This window comes from Micrasema longulum, unplaced genomic scaffold (genome assembly GCF_059751315.1).
Source record: "Micrasema longulum isolate JH-2025_06_02 unplaced genomic scaffold, ASM5975131v1 h1tg000178l, whole genome shotgun sequence".
NCBI lineage: Eukaryota > Metazoa > Arthropoda > Insecta > Trichoptera > Brachycentridae > Micrasema > Micrasema longulum.
The window spans coordinates 567518-594000 of NW_028277383.1; the positions used below are offsets into that span (position 1 = coordinate 567518).

Consider the following 26483-nt stretch of genomic DNA (forward strand, 5'->3'; position numbering starts at 1 on the left):
ACAAATTACTAGTACATAAACCCATAGTTTACCTTGAAGATGGCTCCTGCAACGGTAGCCGAATCCAACTTACACGAGATCGACACATATTGATTTCTTGAATGTTTTATTTTCGCGGATAATTAAGTTACCTGACTTTTCTTAGATTTTTCTATGTCTTGAAAATTACATTGTACGAGTGTGCTTTAAACCACTTACTTTAATTATTGTATTTGTTATTCTGCGAATATCGTCACCGTCTTTCTCAATTGGTCTCTAGAGGTCTAGGTGTTTATTTCAGTCATCTGTCCTCCGCTAAATTTTCTCCTATTAAATTCTCATGAATTAACTAGTAAGTTAATCAAATCCATATATTTTGTAATATAACGTGTAAGTAGTAGAGAGATAATAAACTAAATGGATTTGGTGTTTGGCAGTGTATATAACTAGGACATAACTAAAAGAATCTTTTCAATAAAAACACTTGTAGTGTTTCATTTTCTATACTCCTGCACGTATTATTTTTTATATTTAAATAACACATAAAGAAAATATATTTTTAAAATAATTAATTTAAACTTGTGAAATTGTAAAGGTATGTAAGACTCATTTGGTAACACTTATGCGAATAATTCATTACTTGTTTTAAATCCTAAACCCTAAGTATTTTGAAGCATCGCTTTAGTATGAACAATATAAAAATTTGTAAAATCGACACAATTTTGTATGGTGGTTTGATTGCACCGATACTCGTATTTAGCGTTGTATCTCAGATCCTGAACTGAGCCAGCGGCAGTGGACCTTGCAGTCCGCCTCGGTGTGGTACCTGTAGGTGATGTTCCGCGGCTCCACGGTACCTTTGTCCAGCCCCTACAATGGATGGCTCTCGAGTGTGTGGCAATGCTGCAATGGCCAGATAGCGCGGGTCTCGGTCGAGCGCCCCGGCCTTGGAACCGCTGCGCTGGCGTTGCGCGTTGTGTTGAAAACGAACCGAAATTGGGGAGATTCTCCGCCGTCCTTATAACGTACGTACAATATAATACACGCCCGTTAAGTTGGGAAATATCGTGGATGGAAAATATCAACTCCGCTATTTGTACTCGCTCCGCTTTGCGTTTCGATATTGCGCTATGATTAATGCGTATTAGCTGATTTTTGCAATTGTTTCTAACGTTTATGGTTGTATGTCATAACAAACAGAAGGACCGTGTCCATTTTTGCAATATTCGCGTATGTTTTATGATTTTCGTATGTTTATAATGAACTTGCATTACACTTCTATAGAAATATCATCAGAACGTTGATTTCAGGCGATACTTTGCAAAATGGCACTGTGTGAATCATCCACATTTCAAAAACTTTTTAACAATTTTTTTAGAACTGTATAAATCGTTATGATAATTCACTTTCTTGTTGATTCGCAGTTGCTTATAAACATTTTTCTTTCCAGATCCACGACAATGGACGGAAGCCCAAGTAGGACATTGGTTATGTTGGGCTACTCGAGAGTTTTCCCTGGAGGGTCTGACCTTAACTCCCTTCAGGATGAGAGGGAGGGATATCTGTGCCATGGGGAAGGACGCTTTTGTTGCCAGGACCCCTACCTTCATGGGCGATATCCTTTGGGAGCACCTAGAGATCTTACAAAAAGGTAAGATAAACTTGTTAAATCAATGTATGCACATGGTTTTGATATATTTCAAATCGATCATCGCATTAGTTAACGACCATCGCTTTAAACTTTTACTACACCGTTTTTTTCTAAATACCTCTAAAATTCATCCCGGTTTACGTGTTTGTTGCATTACATTGACTTTTGACCATATTTTAAGTGGTTTGTCTATAGGCCGGTTTTCAGCAAGTTGCATTTTCATCTTATGCTATACACCTTTCCCTTTATTTGTTATTGTCCTCTAAAATTTTAGAGGTTCATCATCAATTTCAAGAAAACTGCTCTGAAAAATAAACTGATTTAGATAAAATTATAAATACTACTAGTACAATTGTCAATAAAACTTCTTGGTTTAGTTTTACTTTTATTTCATTTGACCTACGAGCGTTTTCGCTTAATAAGGCATCTTCAGGACTGGATATTTGTTACAAGGTTTGGAAATAAAAAGATCACACATTAAGTCTATATCATTAACTATGGAGTTTTATCAAGAAATATCTATAAAAAACATCAATAAAATCAATTGCTTCTCTTCTTTAGACCAGAAATTCATTTATAGGTGTCGCGTCAAACATTTAAAGTTCAGGCCTTCTAACTTTTAGTCATTGTTGTAAAATTCTACCCTTTTACCGAAAAGCTGAGAAAAAAAAGCCGAGAGGTGTAGTTTTCACCAACTGTATTTCTTAAATCGTCGTTTATAAGATTTCTGGCATTTACAATAGGTTTTTCTTTTTGAAACCCCATCTCCAAGCCTAGTGAATCTTTTCCTCTTCCCACGCAAATTCTTTTACCTCATTTAAAATATCTCCGTTCACAATGATATCACGTTTAGTTATACTTTTATTCTTTCCATAAAAATCACATTCGATTTATCAACATTCATCAGCAAATCCCTCTTCTTGCGTGTATTGTAGAATTGTAAGTTTTCTTTATTGTTAGCGAGAAGCACTACAGCGCTTATATGCTAATCATCTTAATGCTCTTGTCACCACCACCAATAGCTGTTTCCTTCTGCAGATGTAGAAAAGGAGAGATCGCTCCTGGAGAACGTGCACCCAGATATGTACGAAAGCAGCGTGTGCATCCCCGACTTGGCAGACTACCTCGGGAGCTCTCCTCCAGCCCCTGCACCCCCGTCGTCCGTAGTGGGACACCCGTACCACCCTGCCCACAACGGTAAGTCAATATTGCAGCATCCACTAACTTGATTTTTTATTTAAAATTGTGGCCAGTACTTACTGGCCAGATCTACATTAAGAAATATTTTGTCTGCCCATTGACGTATAGATACTGATTTTCACGCTGCTTTTTTTTCACTTTTAAATGTATTTATTTCAAAGTCCCTAAAACCTAGTATAAAATTACAAAATGAGGTTTCTCGAGCTTATTGTTCATACTTCTTCAATCTAGTAGGTAGTACAACTTAAATGCACAAATTTTAACATATTGCTGCAGCAAAAATGAGATTTTAACCCAAAAAACTTGAAATACGTCTAGCTTGCATCACCTCCAGCAAAGAACTGCGGTTTATAGGTTAATTTACTTTTTATCGTGGTGTTGATATTGTTTTTTTTTTTCATATTTTTTAAGACAGTAGTTTTGACTGGGAGATGACTTTTCCATTCATGGTCTGTCCCATTCACGGGCACTCTCCCCTACCTACAAAGTTTTGCATAGTCGAATCGTTTTAAGAGGCAATTTTTTGATATTATAACAGAGATGGAGGCAGGCATCTAGGTATTTACAGGGCTTATGACCCGTCATTAGCAGGTTTTAGTCACCACTTTACATACTGCGTAACTTTCCCTGTTTCGCTTATGCTAAGGGAACTTTAACAGGCTAATGACAGGTCACGCCTTGTAAAAGTTCCATATCCGTTCTCTAAAATCTTCTTCATCTCTGTTGTAATCTCTCTCTCTCTTCAATCCGTGCCTCATGTCTGAGGATGGTGATTACGCCTGACTCCAGGCATGGCTCGTCTGTGGACAGTCTCCCTCCATCTGGAACGGTCTTGTGCTCTTCTATAGGCATTCGTCAGTGATGATTCTGATAACTCAGTGACTGTGCCGCTCCATCTCGTCGGTTGACGTCCACGCGACCTTGTCCCTTCGACACTTCCCAGGAGAATAATTCTGTTGTAATATGTTAATCTTAATAACGCCCTAAAAGACGATTTTTTTTCTTTCTACTAACATTTGGACAAATCTAAAACCAGTACAGTAAAACTCCAACTATCCGGATTAATGAGTGCCAGACGTTATCACATAAACCTGTTCAGCAAAGTTAATTGCTTTGACGGAGAAACGCGCCGGCCGTCAGCGTCCTTTTTCATTTGTCATTATAACATCTCTTTTATTTTTAATTTCCTGATAACGATCCGGATATTTGTCCATCTGTATGACTGCAGTTCGGGTAAATGTAGTTTTACTGTATCTTCGAATCGCAGTATTATGAAAAGCAAATTTGTCAGACTTTAACTTGCCATATATTTTTTAGTTTTCGAATTTGCGATACATCTACGTATACAAAATCAAACTTAGTTATTACTGCTTCCAACGCATACATATTTATATTTTTTTATTAATTTTTCACGCCCATAAAGCTTTTACATACGTGGAAGTTATATAAAACCTTAGTAAATAAACAACATAAAATTGAAAAAATACAATATAAAGCAATAAGGGATAGAACAATGTTTAGAAGTAAAGTTGGTATAAAAAAGAAGATGAGTATACAAACAACATTTTTTTTTAAAAATACAATATAAAGAAATAAATGATAGGAACAGTGTTAAAAAGTAAAGTTGGTACAAAAATAAAAAATAAATAAAAAAAGATGAGTGTATAAACAGCATAAATTTCAAAAAATACAATATAAAGAAATAAAATATAGGCCTGTGTTAAGAAGTATAGTTAGATTTAGAAAAGGAAAAAAATAATAAGCTGTAGATGCTAGATATAAGGAAAAAAAAAGTAATCAAAATAGATAAATAAAATACAAACATGTTAAAGAAATGCAGTTTAAAGTAGCTAGGTACATAATGTTATAAAATACAATATAAACAGAATATTAAGTTCTATTTGATATGTAACATATACATTGATATTTAAAATTTACAACACTCACGTCAAAGACATGACAATTAAAACTTAATTTTGAAGAATTAATTCGTATATGGGGAAACAGTCGAAAAATGTTTTACTTTTGTTAGGGTGAATTTATTTGTGTACCCGCCCACTCAACTCAATCTAGGCTACAATATTTATTTTGTGTACAGTACTCGAGTCGTATTTGGTTTAGATCAGTTCAGTCCACCCAATATGTCCTCTTGAGACAAGTAAGAGCCCACAGATTCAGTGAGTATACTTCACTGAAGATAATTCTACCAGATTGAAATTAAGTAGAGATAATTCGTTTGAAAGCTATTCTCTGAGTTGGAATATAACTTGTTGTTTGGTCGATTGTTACCGAATCAGATCTACTCACTGTCCATTGTATTGTTGTTTCTGGCGAATCTCATACGAATGTTCTGTGCACAAATACCAGGAATAAATTGTTTTTCATTGAGTCAAAACCATTGAAAATATCAATCCGTTCGTATCTGATTCAATTAATGAATTCCTTGATACCTAGTAAGAAATAATGCTTTTATTAAGGATTTGTAAAAATTTTGTTTACTTATAAAATATATAACATAGCAAAAGTTTTCAATATTTTCTTACATACTCGTACTTACTTCAAAAGGTTTTTCTTGTGCAAATTGCCTATTTTTGTACCCTTTTATTTGGACCTTTTACCAAAACATGATAACATCGGCTCAAGACAAGTTGCACGCATTTACAGACTATAATTAGAATGTAAACAGCAAAATCAGTAAGAATAAAGAATAACAAAATGTCATCATCACCATTCTCTTTCCGCACAGGGCACTGCATTGGTACACCAATCGCGGCGTATCGTGATCATTTTTGTTACATGAAGGTAATATGATCAGTCTAACGCTTTAGGTACCAGTCCAGGGTCTATGAAATATTCTAGTGTAAAAACACCCTTTTAAATAAATAACGCGCTGACCATTACGCCACGAGGCCGATACTGCAGTTCCGAAATAAAAATATTGTTAAGTAGTTTTAACCGAGTCTGTTTTATTCGTGTATTAGTTCATGAGAAAAAATAAAATCATATGCATCATATAGGATACATTGCCAAGAAAGGGGTTAACACATAACTAAAGTAATAAAATTTTAACATAAATAGAAATAAGCAACATTAAAAAAAACCTTAGAGTAATTACACGCCACTGGCTGCTAATAGAGTCGCCCATTGGGACGAAAACCATTATATGATTATCAACCATTATACGAAGTTAGCTTCAGTTTACAGCAATACAACGGGCCATAGGTACTCAGATCGAGAATTGCAAGCGCAAACAAAAACCGTGCGTTGCACGGTTGTTGTTACACAATAGAGCGAAAGGGCTTCTCTAGTGAATTATTACTCTGAGAAGAAAACCCACCAAAATCCTGATAGTGCATATTTAACGGAAAAGAGACTCTTTTAGTTTATACGTCTATATAGGTAGATAAAGCTTATGGTATAAAAAATCATAACAAAATATAAATGATACCTTATAATAATGATAAATGACAATTTTAACGAATAAACGCAAATTCTCGGCCAACGATCAATTACAGAATTATGAAAAATTGAAAAAAATATATTTTGTAAATGGCAACTTATTGTTTATTTATTTCATTCAGTCCATTTAGTTACTATAAATACATATTTTTTTACCATTAAAATACAATACAACTCAAGAAAATTAAAGCTAGGACAAAAAAAATGACTACCTGGAGACAAGATCTGGTCTGTTTTAGTCATTGTTTAAATCTAGAAAGACTTACACCAAAAAGTGCAAATTTTGTCTAGAGTTTACAACGCGACACAATCTGAACATTAGTGTATTATAATAAATTGTTTACATACAAGTTTTAATTGATAATAATTAAATAGTGCTAGTTCAAGTTGAAAATCTTGCGGTACACCGTCTTTTGAAAATAGAGCGTTTTTATCATTTCATAAATTGAACTAAGTTCTATAAATATACCGTATATTTATCTATTTTACTGTTATTCGTTCGATATTATATCATCTTTCTGTCTGATGTTCTAACATAAATTGATTTATACGCAGCTGTCCCATTCCATAGCTTCCAATGTTAAAATATGTGTTTTCTAAATTACCGGTACGCCAGTAATACGTAATGAAGTTTGTGCTGCAGTGGAGCATCGGGTCGCCCCAGACCTAAGAATCACGATGCACCAATTTAGAGGTTTAATAGTCAAAACCGACGTACAAGTGAGATTTATGTGCCCTACATGTCCATTGCCTGGAGATTTAAGTGGTCTATCTCGCCTGTTGTACAAACCACACACCACACAAGGCCAGAGATACACTATTACCTATATGTATGTATCCAACCATTCATTCAAATAGTAGGTACTATGTAGTAGCATCATCATTGGACTAATAGAGGGTCTGTAAGCTTACAAAACAAATACATCTACCATTTTTAGTATTGTTTACGACGACGCGAAGACAAAGTCAACTCCATTTTAAATTACTGGCTTTCGCGGTATAGGTTTTTAATGTTTTGAAATCGTTTAAATTAATAATCTTGCGCAAACGGTTATAAGAATTTTCGAATATTTTTTATTTTGTTTTTTTTTCCCTTGACACTGTTATTTTACGTCATGGATTTGCGCAGAATGGTTCCTGGCCAAAGAGAGCATTTTTGTAGCATTTTCAAGGTCGAAAATAAGAAAAGTCTTCTGTTATTTTTAAGATTTTACTCTCCGGATTCTGCAATAAAATAGCTAGCATTTTATCAAAATGCTTAAGTAGGTAATCATTTTTATTTTTATTTTTGTGCCGATGATACTTTTCATCTCTAAAATCACCCACAAAGCGCGAATTGCGCGTTTTATTAATATCGTTATATTCGACATTTAATTTCTCGTAAATAGCAGTCTCATCAGAGAATAGTAATTATCATTACATTGATGACCCTGTTGTTCTGTTCGGCGTGAAAATGTATTATGAAACGTATGAAACCAGCGGTGGTAGTCTGAGCGTGAACTTGGGGCCATTTCTCATACGTGGCCTGATTTCAGTTTCATTTAGTGACCTTAAACCATTTTTCTTATTTTCATTTCAGTTTTCAGTGACTTCTCTGTCCTTGTAAAGTTCTTCATGTTTATCATTAATTTATTAACAACCAGCTTCGTCGTCAACTTTACTATTTTTTAATTGTCAATCTCCCCGTACCAATCCTTTTTCCTGGTCCAATCTTCATTCTGCTTCTTCGGCGCTTGAATCACCTTGTTAATCCACTCCTTTATCTTGCAAATCTTCTGCTGATGGCATTATTCCTGATTCGTTTTTTTAAATGCAGGGACATTGATACGTTTTTCATCATTTTCATGTTTTAGGCATTTCTATTTTCGTTTTGTTTTATACATAACGCTCTGCTAATATATGTTTTAACTTTTTCCACTGCCAACGTCTGTAAAATATTGTAATGTCCTTACATAGGTACAAAAAAAAATGCGAATCTTGTATCTACGAAGATACCTTTAACATTATTCATGTCGTCAAAGTATCAAAATTGTGAAACTATTTCCCTACTTTTGCATTGCGTAACTTTTATGTTTTACACAATCGTTACTGCATGATGTATTATAAATATATATGTGACATAAGCGAATATATTATGTGATACGCTCTATGGTCTCAAAACGATGGTTGATGATATGCTCGAAGGATACTTCGTTTGATCTACCCATTGACTCGATTATTTAAAAATGCACTATTATTTGTTATGCCAATCCAATTTTATTACTAATTTGTCTTAAATAGTTACGTTTTTTCAAAAAGTCGCGAGACATTTTAATATTTGCATAACGACCTAGTACATATTCTACCATCAATGAATCCAAAATCTTCTTCAGACATTGGAATCACTAACAAGACTAGTGTAATTTTTTTTGTTTTTAAAATTATAATTAAATCTAATAAAGATTTGTGCAATCGTTGCCCTAAATGCAATACATGTTTAAGACATGGTTTCGGTTTTATTAATTCTGAATTCCTTAGTTATTATTGTTTCGGTTTTATATTGGCTTACTTCAGTGATATAATATTTTTTAGTGTCATAGTGTTTCGAGTTTTCATTGTGTTTTATATCTGGACATTCTAGTTACTTTTATGTAAATTTAGACCTTGTATGCATTTTTGGATTAGCTTAAAAGTGATAATGTGTTTGTTAGTTTTTTTTCTTAGTTGCGTAGCTGTCTGAAGGCAACGCAACGCTATCACTAGATTCAAAATAAGCTGTAGAATATTATGTTTTGTTTTGATGTTATCTATGAATTATTAATAAAAAAACTTTTATCCTTTTTAGAACCGAGGTTTTCTTGCATAAAAAAACAGACATACCTCAATTATTGCTATGGTTACAAAATATTCAGTAATTAAGCATCTTAATTACCCACCGGAAGATGGTTAGTACCGTATGAAGACCTTGAGGTATGAAGTTTCACTCTTCATACAAAATTACTCATGTAGTCTGTTATCTGACTTTCCATAGCTTCCGTTGCGTTTTATTTTGTTACTTTATAGTAAAGCATAGAATTGCGCAGTTATGTTTATTATAAATATAATTATTCTGTTATAAAAAGAGCCATTTGGTAATTTGACTTTATTTTCGGATATTCTGAAATTCAAGATGCCCTATTTGATATAATTTTGAGTGCACAACATTGTTTTATTGTTAATATCTGTAAATGATCATAATACCCATAAAAATTCTTCACCTGTAAAGTACGATGTTTGAAGACATTTGGCAATGTTTGTATTTTTTTTTTTTAATTTACCCTAAACAAGCGATAAAACAGAGTATTCAAAAAATAAAGCATAATTACATGGCAATGAAATCCGTTTGAATCCAGGATAGTGCATGTTTTTTTAAAAAAGGAAAATTTTGAAAGTTTGTAATGTTTTATTTACCCGAATTTCTGAATCATTTGCAAAGTAGGAACTGGACTCAATTTTTTAAATAAATTATCGTTTTGCTGATTTTTTAAACGAAAATGTTATTGATAAGGTAAACTGCATTTTGTATTAGGTATATCAATTTATGCGTACGAATAATGTACTTGTCTACGATTTGTACTACAGTTTAGTATGTACTCCTCTATTATGCATAGATACGCAAACAAGTAGGTACGAGCCGTTTTCCACTGGTTAGGTAATAATTGCCGTTTCCACTCGTCTTCACATTGTTCCTCATTCTCTCCGTCTCGGTCTAGTTTGCACACCATCATCCTTGGCACCTCTTCTTCGCTGTTTCACTTTTGGTTTTCTGATCCCCCACTGACAGTCGTTGTGGAGTCGCTCCGCCATTTGCGCTGTTTGTTTTTGCCGCGGTCGCCCAGAATAGGCGGGAAATGAGAACTGTCATCCGCGACATTTTCTATGGTTGTCAAATCAGTTTCCCGCGCTTTGTGATCCTTAGAAATACGTGAAAGTTTCCAAGCGCTAAATAAGCGAATGATTACCGCCCATAAAAGCAATTCTAGCTTTGTTTATTTGATTTATTTTGTGTTTTTGCCGAGCGCGTAAACGGTGCAGTATATTATATTTATTTACATACACATGCGTGCAATAAATATACAAAATAAATCAACCGATTTGGACATAACATGTGCAGTATTGGATAAAAATATTCACTTATTTTCGCCGCCCTGGATATAATGATGGTTTGGAAAGGTAGATATTTTATATTTTCGGTAGCAAAAGCATTTTAACTTCGTGGTGTAAAATTGTTTTTCAGTCAAACTTATTATACAATAATGTGTGGTACATATTGCACACTTGCACATAGATTATTTTTCGCCTCTGCATTATGCCGATTGTTGTTACAATTACAAAATAATTCATTTCATACCTCATATAACACTCAAATTTCAGAAAACTGACTTAATGTACCTAATGAAGGAGACTGATTAAAATATATACGAGTATATGTATTATATATAATATTACAACGAAATTAAATAAACCCCGTGTTATTTCGCGGGCATCGTGTATCTTCACATCTATCCCACAGAATTCCTCTTTAGTTTGCAACGCAGAAGGGATGGGAGCAAACTGACCCGTGTTGTCAGGCTGATGAGAGGTTATATCGAGAACTCAGCCATTTCGGAGAATATCAATTTTTATGTTTCGGTTAGATGTCTCCGACAGCTTTAGCACGTACTGTTTTATCTCCCGGCTTCCAGAACCAACCTGCCTCCGGTCATGCCGATAGGAAGAGCAGTCAGGCAGCTGAACATTATCACTTAGGAGATCGACATTTTTTATATCAGTGAAACTACATATGTTTAAGAGGTAAATACTCTTGCTTTTGAAAAGTATTCCCCTTTATAACATCGGGTTATTTCTCAAGGATTCCTGGCCTGATATGTTATCCCGATTTAACGCCTTAAATATTTTATTGAAATTCTATTTCAGAAAATGCGCTCCTTTACCTATGTATTCGCAATTTTTAAAAACGACTAGGTGTAAATTATGTTTAAAAGATTTTCGCAAAGAATGATCCTTCTCAAGCATTACTATCACATTCCCTAGCATACTACGTTCATGTTATGTAGATAAAATCGTCAAATGAAATTGAAATTCAGTCCTTAGCATTTAAAGCGCTCGCCATTTTGATATCAATTAGTTATTAATGTCTCCTTGCTACGCTACTTTTAATACAGAAGAACAACAAATTACCTGAGACCTTACCAGTGTATTGTTTCTTCTTCTACCTAATGTATGTGCACGTGTCCTAGGTACAGTCCTACTTCCGTTGCAACTCGATATACTGCTCCGCACGTGTGCTTTTTGTTGCTCAAAACATACCCCTGTGTTTCATGGTCAATATCAGCCATTTACTTATTTATTTAGACGCTTTTAAGTTTTACAACGTTACGTAGTATACTTTTGATTTTTATTTATTTATTTTGTTTGATTTGTTCCTTTATTTTCATTCTTATTTATTATTTGGCCTATTATGTTATATTTATTACGCCTATATATATATCTGTACCTTAAAGCTGAAACGCTAGAAGACATTTTTTGCGAAACTGAGTTATGAATGTCATTTTGTTCATACATTCAGATTCTATATATACTTAAAACATTGGAGTCCTCCGGTATACCACTAGTGAAATAGCTAGTTTTAAAACACCGGTAGTCTAGTAATACTTTAAAACTTTAGAGAGTCCATATTTTAAATGTTTTTTCTTAAATATTCTTATCAAGGCCTATGATTCCAAAAAAAATAGTAATTAATTGTGTTATTTCTTCGAGAGATACATTTGAAACTATTTTACAACTTTAAACCGCTCTCCTGAACAAAATTCAACATGTTTGAACAGAAATCAACCCATTTTATATAAATTTCAGCATTATTTACGTCATAAACAAACTAACACAGAGTAATATAAACTTCAATATATCATATCGATACGGTATAAAGTAAAATTAACTAACTAACTAACCATCACGCCATTTCCCCGGAGGGGTAGGCAGAGAGGATAGAACGCCACACCACTCTGTCCTGGCACACTTCCTTTGCTTCCTTCACATTCATACATCTTCTCATGCACGCACGTCGATTATTCCGACTTTTCACATGACCACTTTCAAGAATTTGTTGTACTTGATCATGCCATGTCTTTCTCGGCCTTCCTCGACTTCTACAACCAGACACATTCGCATCATAAATCTTTTTAGCCGTTCTTTCATCATTCATTCGCTCCACATGACCGAACCATCGCAAAAGACCTTTCTTAATTTTGTCGATAATGCTTAACTCAGCCTTGCATTCTGCTCTAATTTCGACATTAGGGCACCTATCATACATTGTTTTTCCGCACATTCGCCTGAGGGATCGCATTTCAACAGCATTCAGTCTACTTTTGTCCCTTTTTTTCCAACTCCATGCTTCGCTTCCATACATTAGGGTTGGTACCAGAACTCCATTATTCTTCCCCAAAGTAAAATTAATGTTTATATACATTAAAGTATCTTCACCGGTACACCTAAAAACGTTTAAATTTTCGTCGATTAATTGTAAAGAAATATTACACTTTCCTTCAATTAGTTTTTTAAAATATTGATAGTGAATACGCGATTGTCGACCTCGTGGTGTAATGATCAACGCGTGTGCCTACCATGCGAGAGGTCTCGGGTTCGATTCCCGACATGGTTGATATGAAATATTTATTTAAAAGGGTGTTTTCACACCAGAATATTTCATAGTCCCTGGACTGGTACCTGAAGTGTAGGACTGATCATCTTTCCTTCATGTAACAAGAAATGATCATGATGCACTGCGATTGGTGTCACACTGCCAATGCAGTGCCCTATGCACCATTAGGTGTGGCAAGGGAATGGTGATGATGGTATGCGAAACTGAAGAAAGACCTTAGTCTTTATGAACAGTTTCGGGAAAGGGGTGGACGCTTTCATTGTATGCGTATGATACTTCTCCATTCCTCTTCAAGTTGATGGTAATTTTTAATGAGGATCCCATAAATTCTTTATATCGTCACTCCTTCTTGTTAGAGGTGGTCTTTTTTCTCGTTCAGTTCAACCTCGTTTTCCCTGTTACAACAATATCTTCTTAATTCTTTGTTTCTTGCAACATCTCAGAAAAATCTCTCTCTCTCTCCGATGGCTCTACAGCCCATATCGAGCTTTGCTCTTTTCGCCTCCAACTCTGTCGATCCTCAGCCGCCGTCTTCCAATTTGCCACCTGGAGAATTGGCGCTGCATCCTTTCTCACTTCATCCTCCCATCTCATCCTGGGTCTTTCCACTGGTCTCCTTCCTCCCGGGTGTCCGCTCATTATTGTTTAGGTACACGTGAGTCAGGCATTCGCTGTACATGCCCGGCCCATCGTAATCTAAGCATCTTCATATGTGCCGAGATGCTCGGGGCCTGGTATATATTGTACAGTTTTTCGTTATACCGAATGCGCCACTCAGAAAAATAGGACAAAATCATTTTTCTGAGAATTCCTAATGTAAAGGAATTATTAACAATATTTTCTAAATCCACAGAACCATCAAGTTACGTAAAGGAATAACCCGGTAATGATCTATTTTAGAGGTAGGAAAGAGGTGATATGGAAGGAAGTTATGAAACATCAACCACTACACCCAGAGACCAATTAAGTTTTTTTTTTAATCTTGCAAATGGTGGGTATCGAAGATGTTTAAAAAAAAAATTTAAACCAACAAACGATGTAACATAAGACCTATAAATAGCTAATTCCACTCTAGAAGAGGTTTCTATTCTTTAGCTGTTGTGTTAAAATAAATTTACATTATTCCAACACATTTAAATATAAATTTTGTGGACTCATTGCTGCACATAGGAAATATAGACCGCGTGCATGGAAATTCAACGACCAAACCACTTTACTGTAAAAGACCTAATATATTTCTTACAGATAATTTTTACATAAAAGATTTATCAATATTCTCCAATCTGAAGAACTTATATATGACAATATTGTGTATTTAAATACTGAATTAAATACTTCTAATTTCTGCCGTAAATCTTATTGAATGCAGTTGCATTCACTCCTTTGTTGTCCTTTTTCTTAAGGACTTGAAATGGAAGGGTGTAGCACTCACTGCCTAACACGGGACCAATCCTTTTGAACTAGAGATCTACATTGTTCTTTTTCTTAAAATTTTCTATTATAAAAGCGCGTAAGGACAGTAGAACATAATCCCTCAATCCCAGCCATGAAATCCTTATAATATTCGACATAATGCACTTGATTTTTTACTTCAAAAGTAACGATCAATTTATCGGTGGGGATTTTTGGATTCGGCGAGAGCTTTTGCAAAAAAGTTTGCAAATTATATTAACGCTTTTGTGACGATTTAAGATAATTGGGATCTTGTTTCAACGATGCTTTGGCGGTATAAATTCGTATACGTCACCGTTTATACCTTTTATATTATATTACGCAGGTACTTGACGTTATTTAGGTTTTATATCTTATGGCTTATGGGAATATTTCTGCTTTATACAGAGCAGTTGAATCAGAATTCCCACGAATAGTTTGTATTCTTTGGTGATTTTTTTAAACGCTATTAAGGGTGAAACTGATTCGTATTTGATTTCTTATGTTAATTTCATCATCGTTGTATTCTTCATCAGCTTGGACACGGAACGGACCATTTTGTCAATTTACAAACATAAAATGTACATCAATAATTAAAAAAAACCTTTATTTTTATTATTACTATGGATAAATTATAAAGCGCTATTTTCGTAATATAACCTTAAGTGCACTTTACAAAGTGATTCTATAAATAAATACATTCAATTCAAACGTGTTTGATTTGTATTCAAAGTAAAACAATCAACTTTGTTATCACATGCTACGGATTTATTCAAATGATTTAAAGAACAGGTGGGTTTAATGTTTTTTTCCGAAGCATCACTTTACCGTCACAGTTTTGCACTTCTGCTGGGAGAGCATTCCATGCCATAGAGCCTGCGACCGCAAATGCGCATTCACCAAATTTAGTGCGCTGTTTAGATGTATAATAACTTTTCCTCTCGCCGTAGATGTAGCTGATAAGACCCTTAGATATTTCTGAGCAGAGTTATGCAGTGACTTATTCATAAGCCAACTGAGTTTATATTCCATCCTCTGTGGAAAATGTAGCCAGTGTAATTCCTGAAGTAGTGGAGTGATATGACTGAACTTAAAGATTCCGAAAATAAGGTTTTCTGCGGCATTTAATACAGACTGTAGGCGAGTCATTTTATTCATTGGTAGACCTGCATAGATACCATTACAACAATTGACTCTAGACACTACAAACGCATTTATTAATTGAAGGGCGGCATCAACCGGTAATTTTTTGCGAATACATAATAATTAATCTCAGCTGGTAGAAGCATGAACTTATCGTCCTACTAATTAGAGCGTCAAGAGAAAGGTCAAAATTAACTCCCAGTCGTTTAAAGGTGGGTAAGGCGGTACTCATTAAATAGTTTTAATGATAATCCTAAAAGAGTATATCTTATCGATAAACTTACGTTTTTAGACATTGATATCACGTAATATTGAAAAACCAAGATTTAGAAAAAGTTAATATTTATAAAGTAATTTATTTTCACCGAGACAATGATATATAGAGGAATAAAAACTTATTAATCACAATAGGTGGTTAACATAAACAAAGCTTCACTCGTTTCTTGTCTTTGTTTTCATCGAAATACTCTTAAAATAATTAGCAATACTTTGACGTATTTATAATATTTTTTACGTTTTTAAAAAAAAACGTTTATTATTAAATTTACTTTTAGTAGGTACTTGTTTAATTGACCGATAATAATTAGCACTTTCTCCTTCATATGTTCAATACAAATTAACTTCAGTTTTTTTGCGGACGATAAGAAGTTCTGGACCATAAGACGCACCCCAAAATGTATATATTAATTTTTAGAAAAAAAAAATATTTTGGACGGTAAGACGCATCGAACCATAAGTCGCTCCCTAATTTTTGGTAAAATTTTTTGAGTTAAAAAGTGCGTCTTATGATCCGAAAATACGGTACCTTTTTTCTCAACGACGCAAAAATCATGTCTTCAATAACAGTTTTTTGTTTAAAGATTTTTCAGTCAAAGAGTAAGGTTTTTATAATGTAAAAAAAATATCTATAAAAAATCTAGTGTTAAGCACTATCACCTAATCTCTTTTTCTTCTCTTTTCTATTCATTCTTTATCATCCCACCACTTATCACGTTTCAACCCCTGGCAATATTTTTTTCGAAATGGCTGCATTATTCAGCAGATCCATCCATCTTGTTTTCGGCATGTTTAAGTACCGTTAAACAAGATGTTTTATCTAATGTCACTTTAATCCCTACCCACGGCCCAATATCTGTAAAATCTTGAGAGATATCGTAGTCCATATCATCTTCAAGTGCCTAAATATTTTTGTTTGGTTAAGATTTACGATAATCACCCATGTTTACTTGTTAAGGAATTTAGGAGAAATTTTCTTGTGAATTTGAGCTTTTTATGAGCTAAGCGGAATTCTCCTTACAGAGTATGAAGATAAAACAAACGTTTTTTATTGCTCTGAAAAAATATACCAGTACCTAGAGTTGTCTGTACTATAAAATGCACGCTTTTCTGTATTTTTTATTTATTTATTCATAATTTCTTCGTCCGCACATAGCGGTGCGTAGGGCACTCCATAAGTACACCAAATGCAGTGTATCTCAATCATTTTTACGCTTTAGGTATTTTGGAAGGACTATAAATTATAATATGGTTAAAACACATTTTTAAATAAATCAGTAAATTAATCGTTAAGTAAGATTAAATTTGAAACAGTAGATCTCCCTTTAAGAAAGCCATGTTGAGATGGACTCGGTGAGTTTTTAATGGCGGAATAAAGTTGGTTATAGAATATTCTTTCAAATGCTTTAGGACATACACAGTTTAGAAATCGGTCTAGAATTGAAAATATCGGTTTTAGGCCCTTTCTTGTGAACTTGTGTCATAAAAGCGGGATTCCAAACATGTGGGATTGTGCATTCTTTGACAGATCTTTTAATTAGCAAAGTGATTGGTACTCATATAGTATGTACCTAACTTTAAGAGTAGGTTTTTCACATAGTCAGCGGTAACCATGATGGAATGAATATCTGAGGTATACACGTGAGACGAGGTAGATGAGGGATTAGCGGAATTTCTCGATTGGATACTAGCTGGATCTAGGAAAGTTGAGTGAAAATATTCAGAAAATGCGTTGAAAATGTCAATACCAGTTCTTACTCGCATGATCTAATACAAGACTATTAGGAATACAGTTTGATTTGGATTTAGCTTTCATTTACGACCAGAAATTTTTTGGTGAGTCCTCTATGCGATGTAAGAATCGTGACAAAACTTTTTAAGATGTTTGATCCTACCACGAAATAATTTAAAAGTTATTCGATTTGAGTGATTGCCGTAATCTTATATTTTCTTAAGTATTTATCTTTTTCTTTAATTGCTTTTACAAGCGCGGGGGAGTACCATTTAGGATATGAACTATTAAAGGTCTTAACAGCGGGTACAAATTTATCCCACATTTGTAAAAGTATTATAACAAAAGTTTACCGATACATCAAATGATCTAATTGAGAATTCAGTATGCCAGTCGATGTTAGAGATTGTACTATATTTTTATTTATTTATTTATAAACGGCATTTCTGCCATTTACATATATGTGGTATAAAGAGTGCTAAAAATAAAAATCTAAAAAAATCGAGTATGAAATATTAATATACTCGTAATGTACACATTATTATTCACTTGAAAAACATATATATTTTAAAGAAATTATACAATAACAAAATACATTAATCAATCAAATTATAACTCTTCCAACCCAATCTCCTGAAGATGATTTGCTCTTTTTGGTAAAAATATGTTGGTCACTTTATTTTTTAAAGGCAGAGATAAACTGAATCAAAGTGCTCTATTGAATAGATATTTAGTTAGCGGTGCAGGCTTTAGATAAGTAAGTTTAATAAATTGAGCAATTATAAAGAGGTAACAATAAGTTATTATACATATATATATAATTATATGTATAAAACTTTATCTTAATTGTAAATATTTAAATTTTGTCAAATTAATTTTAGCCATATCAGTGTAATGCTTAAACATGCAAAATTACTCATTTCAATAAAAAGACAAGTTTAAAGATACTCGTACAATGCTTAAAAGTATTACCTTTCATTATACGGATACTACACATTTCGTAGAAAATTCTATGCATTGTGTTTATTTTATCATTGTACCTACTTTATAGAAAATTATTTTCAAAATTGATTTAAGAGTCCTTATAACTATGATAATCTTCTCTGAGGTCACTCTCCAGTATTTTTTTCCAATTATATTATCATATTATTCCTACTTTATTAAAACGATTATTCTACCAATTTTCTGCTGCTAATTATTAGTTATTTAAACTTTGTATTTATTACTTCGTCCATTGATATGTATTTTAATTGTGTTTATTTTTAACGACTTTTTAACAACACGATAACGACATGATGCCAGCTATAGTCAACTAAGTATTAATATTTTTTATAAAATAAAACAAATATATTGATGTAAGTATTGTATGGCCTATCGTTGGCTGGTTTAGGTGATCAAATTACGCACACGATTGCTCAACATTCGCCGTTCTAACTGTTCGAACATCCATCTTTCTTAATGCTCGATTTTATTAAGTTTTAACAAAAATAATTTGGCAAAATAGTGTTTTTCGCGTCCATAATGGAGTCCTGGCGCCAACCCCAATACATGGAAGTGAAGTAAGGAATTGAAAAAACAAGGATAAAAGTAGGCTAAATGATGCAGCCAATTTACGGTGGAAATGTCGAGATCGAATTTCTACATGTAAAACGAATGGATGTAGACAACAGAAAGACGGAGAAAGACATGGTGTGACCAAATCCAAAAAATACTTTAAGATGAACATGTCAAAAGTCGGAATAACGTATGAGATGCTGTATGAATGTAGAGGAAGCGATATATGTATGCAAAGACAGAGTGATAAAGCGTTATACCCTCTCCGTCTACTCTTACGGGGTACAGTGTGATGGTTGGTTCGTTTGTTTAAAAAAAAATCCCGGCGTTGCCATATAGGATTGTCATTTAATTCAAATTTTATTATTTTCAAATTTTGTCTGATGAATATTTTGTTTAAAATCTTATTAATATATTACAACAGAGGTGAAGAACATTTAAGCGAAGGTAATATAGAAGTCTAGGCATCTACGGGGCTTATGACCTGTCATTGGCTGGTTTAAGTGGCCACTTTACACACTGTGTAACATTCACCATTCTGCCCATATTCGAACATCCATACTCCTTCAACTCTTTCATTTGTTGATGTTTGTGAAGTTAAAGATCTGAAACCTTTATTTATATTAACAGCTCCCCAGGGAGTTTAATCCAGTCCTTGTCTACAAAAATTTGGACAAACTCAAAATATTGTTTGTAAAATCTTATTGTTTATTATCTGAAAAGGCTATTATTTGTTTAAATTTTTAACGTTTACAAAATTATTTTATTATTTTTTCCTCTGGATTTAATTGCTAAACCAACATTTAGAGGTACTAAAAATATAGTTTATTTAAGTTCATTTAAGTTTGTAAGTGAAATTTTTTGATGGAAGTTCATTGTAATTCTTTATAGAAATAAAAGACGAGTGATTTTTTAATTCACAAATTTAAGTGATACTTAAATTTGTAGATAAATAAATATTTTATTTAATTTATAGTTTAATACATCTGAAGTTGTAATTACACATACAAGTCGTTTATGCACTGGGTGATATCTTGGTCGACAGCTCTTATCAACTCAGCCAATACCACTGTTTCCTGTGCCCCCTCCCCTCAGACAACCCCCACTTCTCCACTTATCCACCCCGCTCCCCCTTACTACCTCAGCAATCTATTTTCACTACAGTACGTACAAAAAATAATCGTTTTACTTATTGCAGTGATTATAATAAACAATATTTTGTCGCCTTTTACGTTAATTCAATTAATAGGGCGCTGTCGCGACAAGTGTTTAAAATTGTTTTTTTTTAGTTTTTTTAAAAACGTTTTTTGTGTTTTAATTTTGGGGTCTATTTTTAACGAGTCGTAAATAACTCACTATTAGAAAATGGGAATCAATGTGTGGTAAAACGGGGTTCAAACCTCTGCCCTTTTATCCGTGAGTCCACGGGCCCACAACCCGCTTCAAATAATCACTTTCGTCTTCTAAAAACTCTACTGTTAAATATACATACATTTACAATTTCCATTGATAAAATTCACTATTCAAACACTGTATTACTAACAAACAAATCCACTATCACATCTTTTCTCCGTATGGGTAGGCAGAGAGGATAGAACCTCATATCACTCTGTCTTGGCATACAAACATCGCTTCCTCTACATTCATAAATATTCTCACCCACGCGCGCCGATCATTCTGAGTTTTGACATGCTCATCTTCAAGTTGGATTTGGTCATGCTGTGTCTTTCTCGGTTTTACTCGGTTTATGTATCCATCGACATTCGCATCGTAAATCTTTAACCGTTTTTTAGCCGTATTTTCTCAATTATAATTTCCCTGCTTCCGCTTTCCATGCATTATATTGTATCCCAACTCAACACACGGCTTTTGGTTTCGTAGAGTTTGGGATGCGTTACTTTACGTTTATACGACCAGAATTCTAAGAGTAAAAGGAAAGATACATCGAGCCATTTACGGGATGTAAAATCTATTCAAAAAGGAGAAGGTATCAAATGCTTAACGTTCAAAGACACATAACAGACGGAAATTTTAATCGCGAGAGAAAACCGAACGATAGAAACATACAACCTACTAACTTCGCAATCTGAAAACAAAACTGATATCGATTTTGGAAAAGGAGATCTAAAAAGCATATCTGTGTACGAAGGTACGACAATCGCGGCTCTAGAATCCGGCATAGTAAAAGTTTGGAGATCGAAATTACAAAATGGCTACCTTACGAGATGTAATATGCCCCGTTGTAATAAATAAATCTCTGTTGCATTATATAATATATGTAAAATCCAGCAGGTTCTTTTCTACAAACATTTCGTCGTGATCGTAGAGCAGGGACGCATGTGATTTTCTTCAACTTTACACGCCAGCGGTTTAAACTTATTTTGAACATTTTATGTCACAACTCGATAAGTGAGGGTGTTAGAAGCAAACTTAGAAATCTCCATTGAATGAGTTACTGAGATATTTGCGAAAAACTTTAAAAAAAGAATTGTAAGATTTCTAATAATGCTTCACCAACTCAATGGAGAATGCTAAGTTTGCGGTGTCAAGTAATGTAATATGTTTTCGCAAGATTTAGAGACGGTTTTGAATTACGCTATTATTTAGGTAGGTAGGTTTTTATGTCTAGTTTATTTTGGCATCAATAACTAATTTAGTTTTTGGTGGAGATTTCTAAGATTTCTTCTAATACCCTCAAATACAAAAGTATATCATTTGATACCTGGATTATTTACAAATTATATATATATTTTTTTTAAACTTGGAATACAAAGCCTTTATATGACCTTTTCAAGATCAAATGTAAAAGATAGTCAATGTTACATTTTTCGCACATCCGTCGTTCTTCTACGATCACGACGATTTGAACTTAATATGTGTCTGCTTAATATATCGTTGATAATAAAATTATAATCCCGTTGGGCTGAGTTCGAACTAGTGGCGACGAAAACATTTTTTTTATTTTTTAAATCTTCAAGTACAAATAAAAAGTACTTTGCCAGACTTATTGCCAAAACCAATATCTTCCAGCCAACCAAAAACTATGAATTTTAGTATGTTTTTTGTATTTCCAATAAGCCCACATCGCTGCCGTATTTACATTAAAAAAAAAACAAATACGTATATTCATCCGAAATTTCGAACCATCCCATCCACTCGGTAATGTTGATAACAGAAACTCTATCAACACCCGCTTCTCTAAAAAATAATCACGTTTAAAAAAACAAAAGGCGGTTTGTCTGATTTTTTTCTATCCAAATGTGTCATCGATGAATATTTTGTTTAGTATCTCTGATTTGTTTGTGTAAATGTACCATTTTTATGTCTGCTAGACGTCACAATTTGACGTGTTTGTAAATGTATTTTGGCAAAGAAACAATATTATAGATTTGAACACATCATTAAAAAATGTATCGTATTTCGTACATAATTAAATAACATTTTAAAATTAAAATATAAGAAGTTAGTTTTACAATATTTTGTATTGAGTTAAATAATTTTAATAATACACATTATATAATATTTTATTACAAGAATCGATGAATACATTATGGAAGTTAGGAAAATTCTTTTATATTTTTAATACATTTTATTTCAGAAAGTAATTATTATTTAAGTTAGCATTCATTAATTAAGCGTTAATTTCATCTTACTTATACGCTATAAATTTATTTCAAAGGTTTTACTTTTATTTATTTATTTATGCTTTTACATTGTTTGTATTCTTTTTTATACATAATAATGTTCCCTCACTAGGGGTCCCGTGCCTAGGGAAACATTTTACAAAATGTGAAACATGCCTAAGATTAGCTATTTAACAAAGTTAGCATAAAAATAACAATAAAAAAAACGTAATTAATCAAATTAACCTAATTATTATTGACATAATAAACAATAAAAAACTAAATTAATCATAAAAAAGATAACCAATTCATATAGACCAATATAACAAATTTCATAAACAGTACACACATTTTACCTATTTGGCTTGATCCACTCATCGATCCGTGTGCAACCCACCTCCACTATCTATTTCTTAATAGCAATTTTATATTTTGAGAACTTACTTATTGTCCTTATGGATAATGGAAGAAGATTGTACACTTTAACCGAGTAGTAGGCCAATCCTCTTTGACCGAAGATTGTATTTATTTTTTTATTTTTTTGCAGCATCAGGGTGGAGTATCTAGTAACTCTTGTATTCGTAACGGAAGGTAGAGAATAATGTTTACGTGCGTATAGTAACAAAGCTTTTACATAAAGTTGTTTTATAGATTTTACATCAAGATTTTCAAATACACCGAGAGAGCTAGTTCTGATTAGGACTCTTAAAAAAATTTTAATCTGTGTAATTTGATAATGGAGAAAATGTTCACGAAATATGAAATATTATTGTTTCCAAAAAATGCTTCTTCTGTAAGTTTAATCACTTAATAAACTAAGTTGGTTACATAAAAATGATTTCGACTTAACTTAGGAAGTTCTTAACTCGCCAGGTCGAAGAACACGAAGGGCTATTTTCAAAGGAAATTTTTCTCGAATCACCTTGTAACGCTTGTTTTTTCCTTATTTATAACTTTTGATGCAATTTCCGCTTCATTTTAATATTTTATCTAGATCATTAATAAGATTATCTTTAATTTTAAATGCTTTAAGTGTACGAGATATAACATAAAAACACTAATTTGAACATACCGTCGCATTACATGCAAATAGGTCCAATGTTAGCGAAGTGTAACTTTACGGGAGGGAGGAAAAACTGTATATTATTCACTGTGGTATTATTATATTTTTATTTGTGTGAATCAAATTGATAGTAAAATCGGGTGTTACATAGTTTAGAGTTTTTGAGAAATGTTGACATAATCCATTGACATATTAATACATAGACTCGCCCTATACCTAGAGTAAAATATTTTCAAGGGTGGTGAGACGAAAACGTATCCATAGTTACCGAGTTTGTTTATTTATATCAGGGATGCATTCAGCGATCATGCATATGCTACCAAAAATTGCAGGATGCTCATTTTTGGTACATAAAAAGTTTGTGTTTTAATGTTAACAATCAACATTCGTTTTTGGTAGATCCCAATCAGATTTTATCTTTAAATTCCTTTTCACGTTTATTATATTTTAAAAACGTATTCCTACTAGTGCATCCCTGTAACTTATAAGAGCTTCGCAATTGCGCCGCCAGGCGTAGTTTGACGTTAACAAAAAAATATATTTATATTTGAATATGAATTATTTTAAGCTTTGTTAATTACTCGTGAACAAATATTTACCAATGAAAAGTAACGCAGTCCTTTTTACAGTGTTTATCCTAAAGTTTTTTACACGCTTGCATGACACAAGAAGGCATTTTGGTTTCGATTCTAAACGTCACGCCTGGCTGGCTGCCGAAGAACGACTAAATACGCGTTAAGCATGAATGAGCGTTTGGGCATGAGTTAAGTGTAATCACTGTTGAGGGCTCGGGGCATGTACATGTGTATTAATATGTAATTGACATAATATGTGTTAAGTTTTTCTTGACATTCGAAATATGAAAATCAATGCGTATTAAATATGTTTTCTTAAAATTTTATTCATATACCTACACAGTATAAATATTTACCAAAACAAGATGACCAAATTCATCACGATCCTTTAAAATATAAATTCGATTATATTTGTGTATTTAGTACAAATTCAAATGGTCGACTGATCATGACTGATGTCGAGACATTTTTAATTTAGTTTTCAGATGTAGATATAGGAAGACCCTGTGACCTGATTTGTATTTCCATTAATAACATTTTCGATTTTAATTATTATCACCCTGATTTTAAATTATTTTTATTGTGCACGCCGTCTAACGTTATTACTAAAGTTTTTTATCATATGATCAAACTTAGTTTATTCCACGCATTTCCAGATGTGCATTTGTTCGTTTCGGAGGATCTGGTCTTGCACGGCCGGATGTTGTCGCACGTGTCTTCCACACGTGTCCTGATAGCCCGTTAGCACACTTCTATCTTTCTATACAAGATACACACAATATTCGAGAATGCCCGCTTCTTGCCTTGAAAAAGCACTCACGTGCACTCTGTTGTTTGCAAGGACGACTAATTATAGACAAACCCTTTTATTATTAAAAAAATTGCTAAAGCTTTTCCTTTGGCTTCGTTAAGTTTCGAACTGTCAAAACGTTTTACATTTTTATGCCTTGACCGTATTTTTGCGTACAAATTAGCTTGAATAACACTTGTTTTCTTTCGTTTGAACCTGGTAAAAGTTATTTCAACATGATTATCAGAATCTAAGATACGCTTCTGGTGAAAAATACAACTTTCCAATTTATTCTGCTTTAAGATTGAAAATTTAAACTGAGCATCTCTTTGTGTCGTGTTGAGCTAAGTGTTGTATTGTTTGTTAAATGGCTAAGGTCGAGCATTCATTGTGTATCTTAGTAAGTGCCTCTCCACGTCGAATAGGGGATGATTTTCTCTAAGTCACTTAGCGGAATAATAGTTGTGGGCTAGCAGATAACTCGAGAGGTCTTTTGAACTTTTGAACCCTCGGGATCATTGATTACCTCTCGAGAGGAACCTTTGGATCCTATAATATCTTGTATTTTACGATTTTTATTGAAACTCGCTTTCACTTCGTCATAAAACGTACAGAAATTTTCACAATTCGTTCTAAAACTAGTTCTTTGATTTAAGTGGCATTTTACTTATTATTTTCCTAGCTGTCGCATGTCGGTATAATCAATTAATTATTGAGTTCAAACTAACTCTACGTTGTTACCGTAATAGTGACGACTAATAAACGTCCCGATTACAAGAGCATTCTGGAGTTTCTGAGATTTGGTTTTATTATTAAGTACATAATTTTACTTCTGCGGATTTCGATTTAATTACTCTGCACTTTCCGGATGTCGCTAAACATACGATATCCGGTATTTCAGCTGTCATCCTCCAATATTTAGATATTTTCCATAGCCAGACTTGTTTAACATTCATTCAGGATAATATGCGAGTACCAGTCGTCGGGTTTATTATCGCTCCCAGCTACGAGTAACAACTGTGATTATAAATAATGTTATCCATATCTTCGCCACAAGTTAACCGCAGTTGAAAAAGCTTATCGATTTGTTTTCACGCATTTCGGCATTACGATAATAAATTTTCCATAGATGTTAATGAGCAGATTTTTTAGTCTTATCGCGCTTCAGTTAGTGGCTTATAAAGCATTTTTTTAAACCGTAATCAAGACTTGACAAGTACCTACATAAAACGCGCAATCTATGAAGCCCTTAATCACTTATTTATTATTTTATGTGCGTTTAATTGTTAAATCGTTTTTTTTTCTTGCCAAAGTATTGTAATGTC

General features: G+C 33.3%; 1 protein-coding gene across 2 annotated transcripts in view; it reads left to right on the top strand.

Annotated features, from left to right (window-relative positions):
* Positions 1-26483, top strand: part of pnt (ETS transcription factor pointed) — a 383988-nt gene that overhangs the window by 314592 nt on the left and 42913 nt on the right. For both annotated transcript variants that reach the window (XM_088242955.1, XM_088242956.1), the window contains 2 exons: positions 1430-1630; positions 2669-2827. In XM_088242955.1, the coding sequence (XP_088099081.1) occupies positions 1430-1630; positions 2669-2827 (360 nt within the window). The remainder of the gene's footprint in view (positions 1-1429; positions 1631-2668; positions 2828-26483) is intronic.